The sequence below is a fragment of the Ciona intestinalis genome, chromosome 1, assembly GCF_000224145.3.
Source record: "Ciona intestinalis chromosome 1, KH, whole genome shotgun sequence".
Lineage (NCBI taxonomy): Eukaryota > Metazoa > Chordata > Ascidiacea > Phlebobranchia > Cionidae > Ciona > Ciona intestinalis.
In genome coordinates, this window is record NC_020166.2 from 109,230 (window position 1) to 117,893 (window position 8,664).

General features: G+C 34.6%; 2 protein-coding genes across 2 annotated transcripts; both read left to right on the forward strand.

The window, feature by feature from the left end:
• Positions 1-990: 990 nt before the first annotated feature.
• Positions 991-5,295, forward strand: LOC101242389 (calcium and integrin-binding protein 1-like). The gene is made up of 6 exons (XM_009863813.3): positions 991-1,184; positions 1,828-1,927; positions 3,180-3,339; positions 3,808-3,923; positions 4,379-4,467; positions 5,069-5,295. Exons 1-6 carry the CDS (start codon positions 1,099-1,101, stop codon positions 5,088-5,090), a joined length of 573 nt encoding a protein of 190 aa, XP_009862115.1. The 5' UTR covers positions 991-1,098; the 3' UTR covers positions 5,091-5,295.
• A 639-nt stretch (positions 5,296-5,934) lies between these two features.
• On the forward strand, positions 5,935-6,689 carry LOC100187351 (phosphatidylglycerophosphatase and protein-tyrosine phosphatase 1-like). Its single transcript, XM_002120867.5, has one exon. It carries the CDS (start codon positions 6,079-6,081, stop codon positions 6,649-6,651), a length of 573 nt encoding a protein of 190 aa, XP_002120903.1. The 5' UTR covers positions 5,935-6,078; the 3' UTR covers positions 6,652-6,689.
• Positions 6,690-8,664: the final 1,975 nt, after the last annotated feature.

Sequence of the window (8,664 nt, forward strand, 5' to 3'; positions counted from 1 at the left end):
TAGAATATAGATTTAGGATAAAAACGAAAATAAATCAGCTTGTAAACCTTTTTATGGTGAATCGGGTCGACTTTTATTTTAGGATTTATTTTCCTCGACATTCGTATTCTTTTATATAAAAAGCGCAGAAATCGAAGTCAGGTCAGCATTCTATAAACTGGGTATTCCTGCTTGCATTTAATTTGTGAGGTTCGGCTAAGCTAGAAGACGTATGGAACTTGTTCGTATCAACGCGACAGAAGGCAAGTGGTCAACTTTGAAGAGTTACGGCACAAAACGCAATCGAAAAAAGTTCGTTTCGCAGCGATTTGTTTCGATGTTGTTTTTAATCGAAAAAGACCTGTTTTACTGTTTCAGCGGAAAATGTAGTTCAAAACGTAAGTTTCTTAGTTTCGCCACTTTCGTCGTTTGAGTAAGTTTCGTGGCAGCCTGTAAAATATTTCCAAAGTTTTCACGGGCGTTTCATGACTTGTAAATGTGCGCTTTATGTGTCACGTTGTATAAACCACATCGCCCCGGTTTGGCTTAATTCAACATAAACGCATTAGGTCAACGAAATGACGTTTTGTTTGAACAAACATTGCGGGACAACGAGGGCTGTGGTATAATGTTTGAAAAACCCTTAATTAAACGAGTCCTTGAGTTCCAGTGTACGGACAGACCCTTCAGTAACGTTGGTACGTCACGAGTTATAGTAACTGTGACGTAACGAATCCTTTGTCACTGTGTATGTCCATGTATTTTCGAAGAACTGTGTGCTCTCATGTAGCGAACCCGGATCTAGTGTTATGTTCTGTTGATCCATAGGCGTTTTACACGCACTGTGGCGTTAAATCCCGAGCCTAGAAACGAATATGGTTGTCAGCGTTTAGAATTTCACTTCTATCTATTGTCCGCTGACACATAAGCCTATTATTTTGAGTTGTGCCAGACAAGGGAGTATCTGTTATAGCTCTGTTATTGCAGTGTGTTCCGTGGACTTCATACCGAACTGTAGAATGCTATAGAATAAACGATTAACAATCACGTGTGTGTTTTTATAGTTCTACTGTTTTATCAGATCTAAATTGAGTTTAATGTTTGAATAAACGTTAAGATATGGGAAGTACGAACAGCAGATTAAGCAAGGAACAGCTCAGTGAATATACAGACTTGACCTATTTTACTGTAGGCGAAATAAACGAGTAAGTATATATTTATTACTATACTTTTTAAAGCTGTTTGTGACGTAATTGTGACAGTTGTTTGGTCAATTGGTTTGAATATTTTATGTCGCTTGGGTCCAGTTAAACTACACAGCTGTATTTTAACAGTTTTCTAACATAAATTGTAGAATATAGTATAGTGGGGTAAGATGGAATACCGTTAGCACCTAAATCCCATATTTTCTGATTGTATTTTTAACAATTAACAACGCTCTTTAGGGGTTGTGAAAAACAGTTATATATTCTGTTAGTTTTCTTTGAATAATAATAAATGAGACAATAAAAAATAAAGAAAACAAATCTAATTTTTACTGTACCCTACTGTACGCCAATATCAGTCTGAAAAACAATCAAATAAATTCATTTTTATTACGGGAACGAGTTATATATATATTGTACAATGGGGGAAGATGGAACACTTACGCACATCTTGCCAACTATTTCCAAAGTCTATATGGCATGTTTTCGTAAAAATGTCTTATAATATGAAATATTATAGGCCTTACGCTTACACTGTGATATTCGCACCTAATGATTAACTAGTGTTTGCAAAACATGGGCCGGCAAATAACACGAGTTTGTTAAACCAAATTATTTTCCTGATAAGTCAATATTTTTACAGACTGTTCAAAAAATTTGAGTCACTGGACAAACAAAGACTTCGGGAAAATATACAGAACCGAATCCCAGGCGCAAAATTGCGGGAGTTGCCCGAATTTAAGGTATGCCCTTATTTGTATAGAATAGTGGGGAAGATGGGACACCTTTTTATTCCATTTTCTTGTCCCATTTGGTAGTAAACAAAGAACATTCAAAGAATTTTAAAACCGTATCTTCATGACTTTCATAGACTGTTGTTATTTGTTTAAAACACGATCAGGATATTTGGGTATTATGTGCTAAAGGTGTCCCATTTTTCCCACCCTACTACACGATAAAACTGCAAACTCTGAACGTTGCCAAAATATATGACGTTTTTATAAACGTAAAATTTACACGTTAAACCAAAGGGAAAACGTATTAATACGGACACTGTTTTTTGTAATAGTGACACTTCTCTAGTTTATGTGTTACTAATAAGTAATAATATTATTTTATGGTCAGCGTACCCGGAATTGTAGTTAAAGTTAATAATTAAATCTTCCGCTTGTCGGCGAGCAAACACAATGTGATTGTATAGTGAGGTTAACACTCTGTAACTCCCACTTACAAGTTTAACAAGGCAGTTTAATATTAAACCGAAATTTACATCGTTTTATAGCGTACTTTTCGAATTAAGTTCTAAAGTTTTCGCCTGTGTGCTTAAATATAACTTATTTATCTTCACATGGCGGGAAACGACAGTTGTTATAGCACTGGTGATCTGTTTTATACACCCCGTGCCTGCTTATGAGTTACCAAGTATGTAACTTGTTTACCCTCACATGGCTGGAAAATGACAGTCGTTATAACACGGGTGTTCGATGTCATATACCTCGTGCTTACGAGTAACCACATATGTAATTTTGTGAATGAATGTTTTTCTGTATGGCTGACAATTTTGACAACCGATTAGTGACCACTGGGTTGGAGCAATTGCCATTAAGTGTGTTTTCCAGATACCATACTATATGTTTACTGCAACAGCCAAATTAAACCGTGTGTTAACAACTACTGTTTTACTGTCGATACTCTTTGTTCTTTAAAAACATGATCTTCGCTATGGCATTTGAAAAGATAGACGAAAACTTATTATGATATTGTAGGGTGGGGAAGACGTGAGAGCTTTAGCACAAAATCTCAAAATATCCTGTTTTAAACAATTGACAACAGTCTATGGGAGTCGTGAGGATACGGTTTTATAATTCTTTGAATGTTCTTTGTTTACTACCAAATGGGTCGAGAAAATAGAGTGAAAAGGTGTCCCATCTTCCCCCATCCTACTATATATAAAAATTAAAATATAAAAAAATAATCATTTAAATCGTTTCGCAGCATAACCCGTTCCTGCATCGGCTTTGTGCTGTGTTTTCAACCTCCGATGACGACGACGCTGAAGACTCGCTTAACTTTGATGATTTCTTAGACATGATGAATGCATTGTCAGACCAGGCCCCTTTCTCATTGAAAGCAAAATACGCTTTTCAGATTTTCGGTATGCCTATTATAATATAGTATATGTATAAGCACGCGGTATAGTTTTGAACGAGAAAATTGATATAGCAGGGTGTGGTAAGATGGGAGCCATTTTTATTTTATTTTCTCGTCTTATTTGTTGGTAAACGAAGAATATTTACAGAATTACCGTATAGTCCCGCGACTCTAGAAGAGCGTTGTGTGTTAATTAAGTCTACCATATAGTGGGGTGGGGAAAGATGGGACACCTTTAGCACAAAATATATAAATATCCTGGTCGTGTTTTAAACAATTAACAACGGTCTATGAAAGTCGCGAGGACAAGGTTTTATAATTCTTTGAATGTTCTTTGCTTACTACCAAAATGTACGAGAAAATGGAATGAAAAGATGTCCCATCTTCCCCCATCCTACTGTATATTAACCCAAATTACAAACAAGCCATCTCTAGTGTGTACAGAAATTGCAACGTTTTTTATTTATTTTAGATTGCAACCAGAATGGGTACGTAGACAAGGAAGACGTTCTTGAAATTATTAAACATATAACAAAGAAGAGAGACGGAATGGGAGATGACGGTTTGAATGAAAGTCTTGTACAAGCGGTAATGATTATTTAAAAGAATGATTTTTTGTTTTAAAAAAAAACTAATTATTTGTCGGTTATCGTTTTGAAACGTTTGTGCTGGAATAAGATACCTTAGTATTGTTATTTACGTTTTGGTGAATCTTATAAAACGTGCAACCGTTTTTTTGATTAAAAATATTCTATATAACCAATTTTCGTTTTGAAACAGTTTTTAGCTTTCTTTTTAGCTCTCGATCCTCACTGGCCATTCACAAATATTTGCGTCGAAAACCACATTATTAAGAGCGGTTTTTATTTTATTAACGTTTTCGGGCAACTATAGCTCTTTTTTAGTAAAAATAATCGTTTTAAAGCAATTTTCGTTTTAAACAAAAGTTTAGTAAAATTTTGCATGTAAGTCCTTTAACTTCTAAATACCTGTTTCACAAACTCATAACTAATTTAATATTCTCCCAAATGTTGTTTGTGTAGGTGATGTTGGAAGCTGACTTGGACCAAGACGACATGTTAGGTCCAGCTGAATTCGAACACGTGTTGTCTAAGTCACCAGACTTCATGAGGTATAGGTGTACTAAGCTACTAATTGTTAGTGTAATGGGTAAACCCTGAGGAAATGTCCCAAATTTTAAAATGTTTGAGTTTTAATTTTAGTTCAGACATTCACTACTTGATATAGAGTAGCCTACATACTGTGGGGTAAGATGGGAAACCGTTAACATCTAACTTACATATTTTCTGATCGTGTTTAAACAATTAACAACGATCTTTTAGAGTCGTGACTCGTGAGAATATGGTTATATAATCTTGTAAATATTCTTTGTACCAAACGGGGCGCTTGTAAAAGTGAAAACATGTCCCATTTTCCCAACATGTCTTATTTTCCAACTATACTGTACTTTGAACACTGCTGTATATGTGATTGCATAAGATGCCCAGACAACGCAAGGAATTGTCTTAGACTTATAGCTCTCAAACGCTTGGTGAAGTGTGTATTACAAAAGCTGTGCAAACATCCAAATACTTCACTTTGGGATAGATCTCATGTTTTTACAACGACATGAAGTGTATGAAACAAAACTTCCGTGTTATAACCACCGACGTTTTTCGGCCACGTGAGAATAAATTAGTTACATTCATTTAATCATTCATTCAAATTTGCAGCTCGTTCAGAATTCGGCTGTAAGAAGCGGAAAGATCGCGGACGTCGACCTACACATATGACACTTCAGCGAAAGCTTTACTTCATTACATTACAATCATTACCAACGAGATATAGTAAGATAGGGGAAAGATGGGACACCTTTAGCACATAATATTCAAACATCCTGATCGTGTTTTAAACAATTAACAACGGTCTATGGGAGTCGTTGGGATACGGTTTGATAATACTTTGAATGTTCTTTGTTTACTACCAAATATGACGAGAAATAGAACAAATAGGTTTCCCATCTTTCCCCACCTTACTATAACATAACATTGCAAAAAAATGTATTTTTACGATTGTACTAACTGCAGTATATTATAACATGTATGATAGGTCTTCAAGTAACCCTACATCAAACTTACGTCGTAAAATTTGTTAAATTTGTTGATTTATAGACTCTTGTCGATATTACATGTTACATATACAATTGTTTTAAAAGCACTTTTTAAAATTTTGGGTGTAGCATATTCTGTAAACGTTTTTTAGTCTACATATTTTCGTATTTCCTAAATGCTTTACACCTACTTACCTTCGCATCTTTAATTTCAATTCATTAACCTAATTGCACTTGTAAATCCTCGCAATATTCTGTAAATACAAATATATTGTCATCCTTCCATTTTGTTACGTGAAAGTTTTATAAAACACCCCAATAATTGTAAAAAAGCGAAAAATCTAATGCACGTGCAGACTACACACATAAAGGCAATTTTTACCAAGTTATATTACACGAATTTTGGTAAAGATCAGGCCCAATTTGTAGTTTCTTATCTTAGGGTATTTTATTTACCACCAGCCGCGCGCTTTTATTGAAGCGTGACGATCGATGACGTCATAATCCCTATGTAAACAAACCTTTGAACAGTGTGTTACGTTATTAGTCGTGGTGTTTAGGTAGGTACGTGTTCTAGGATTTTCTGTAATTTGTACAAGTCCGCATGCTGTCTGGCGAAAGTCCATTTACAAAATGTGGCAGTACTTGCCGAAGTTATCGTTTTATCCTACATTAGTGTACAACGTTTTGTTGGAAAAAGTGACTTCTCGAGCGTGGTATACACGAATTGATGGCACTGTATTGGTTGGCGCCTTGCCGTTTCGTTCCATGACAAAAACTCTCGTAGAAAATGAAGGTGTAAAAGGAGTTGTTACAATGAATGAAGATTATGAACTCAAAAGATTTGTAAACACGCCAGAAGAATGGAAAGAGAGTGGTGTCACACAACTTAAGCTAACTACAGTAGATCTAATAGCTGCGCCTTCACAAGTTGACCTTAAAAAAGGTGTTGATTTCATTCTAGAGCATCGGGCGCGTTCTGAGAGCGTATACGTCCACTGTAAAGCGGGCAGAACACGCAGTGCAACTGTTGCAGTCTGTTATTTAATGACAGCGTATAACTGGACACCGACTGAAGCTATTAACAAATTAAAATCGCAACGACCGCACGTTTGGCTAAGAAAACCTCAGCTTGATTCTATAGACTGTTTTTATAAAGAAAATTTTGATAAAATTAAGAACATGGGTGTTGGGTCACAAGTTTAATAGTCACTTATAATTATGTTTGTTTGTTTTTTATGCTCCTATTTTCCTGCTAATTTGATTAAATTTTAATGCAAAATTCAGTTTACAAACTTTTCAGTTGTTTTAAAAAATCCTACCAAATATTAATATATTAAAAACCAAAGAACTTTCCACTAACCTAATATGTAATGCACCAGGAGATTCTTCACCAGTGCAAGTTTTTTTACAAGACTCTTGTAATGTTATGGTCATCTATATACTTTTAAGTATACTTTATATGTTAAATTGTTTAGTCATAATAAGTGAAGCCGTATCTGCATTTCATTAATGCAGACAGAACGTGACAAAGTTTGTAAACTTTTATTTTATAACCTTTTATAACATGAGTGGAAAAATTTTAACACAAGAAATACGAGGGGCACATATGTACTCTTTATACTTTGCCTTCGATGGCAACAAATCCATTTACCCAATTAGTTCAAGCTCGTCCGCCCGTGAAGAAATAGCGATGTGTTTTTTATGTTGATCAAATAGCGTGGTCTACAGTGGCGCAACCAGAAAAAAATATAAGGGAGGGGGGGGTTAATCGAAAATTTTTCAAAAATATATATAATATTATATATAATTATATATATATATTTTTTTTTAATTAATTTTTTCTTTGGTTTATTAGAGGGGGGGTCGCGGCACCCTAAACCCCCCTGGCTGCGCCACTGGTGCTGTATAACATGTTTAAATGTGCGTTTTGTGCTGGTGGATGTTTAAAGTAAAAACTGCAATGTGTGCACTTCTACCATGAAGTGGTTTTAAACGCTTCTGACCTAAAACTAAACACTTTGCTAAGAGTTGCAAGTATTAAATAACTTGTGCATTTTCTCCTTAAGTAGTTAGGGCAATTAGGCCATTTTCCACCAAAAGTTGTAGAAAAATGAAACCAACAAATTCAGATGACGAACAGAACAATAATGTTCTCAAGCAACTGCCAGATGAAAATGATTTTCTGCACGCTTTACATAATGATCATACCACAGTACCTCAATGCACAGTAGCCAAATATATTGTAAAAGGTTATGTGCTCCCTCATATGCCTTGGAGGTAATGTATATATTATATTTATAATAATATATAATAGGGGGGAAGGTGGGACATTTTTAGCACATAATACCCAAACATCCTGGTCGTGTTTTAAACAATTAACAATGGTTAATGAGAGTCGTGAGGCTACGATTTTATAATTTTTTTAATGTTCTTTGTTTACTACCAAATGGGACAAGAAAATAAAATGAAAAGGTGTCCCATCTTTGTTAAATTTTATGTTAGAAAAACTATTTTAGTTAATAAAATTTATGTAGAATTTTATAAAATTTATGTTTAATTTTGTCTAAAAATTATGTAGAATTTTATTTGGTAAAATTAGTATTTTTCAGTTAGTAAATTTTATCTTAAATTTTTTTCAGGTATTACGTGAAGTCGTTATTCTTACCAAGCAATGAACTTCTTAACATTTGGACTCATCTGATACCAGGGTTATATTTCATTAAGATGTTGTTCAGATATAACGAGGTAAACATATAAATGTAACTTATTTTACCTCAAAGATGGTTGCTATAACACGGGTGTTCTGTTTCATACACCTCAGGCCCGCTTACAAGTTATCACGTATGTAACTTATTTATCCTCGCATGGCGGGGAAACGATATCGTTATAACACAGGTGTTTTGTTTCATACACCTCACGCCTGCTTACAAGTTACCATGTATGTAACTTTTAACTTTTTTGTCCTTGTGTATTGGGGCAATGACAGCCGTTATAACACAGGTGTTTTGTTTCATACACCTTGTACCTGCTTACAAGTTTGTAACTTTATGGGTGATTATTTTACGGTAATGCCTTAGATCTGCCTCAAGTTATATATATATATATATATATACTCCGTATTTTTATAACTATAATATTATTTCAATGATTTCCAGACAATAGATTTGGTGGAAAATTGGCCACTGTCCTTGACTATCATCAGTTCTATAACAGTTA

Excerpts from the sequence above, each read along its gene's own strand:
- LOC100187351 (XM_002120867.5), top strand. The coding sequence starts at position 6,079 with ATGTGGCAGTACTTGCCGAAGTTATCGTTTTATCCTACATTAGTGTAC.
- LOC101242389 (XM_009863813.3), top strand. The coding sequence starts at position 1,099 with ATGGGAAGTACGAACAGCAGATTAAGCAAGGAACAGCTCAGTGAATAT. Across the intron at positions 1,185-1,827 it reads ACTGTAGGCGAAATAAACGA|ACTGTTCAAAAAATTTGAGT; the intron begins GTAAGTATATAT and ends ATATTTTTACAG. Across the intron at positions 3,924-4,378 it reads ATGAAAGTCTTGTACAAGCG|GTGATGTTGGAAGCTGACTT; the intron begins GTAATGATTATT and ends TTGTTTGTGTAG.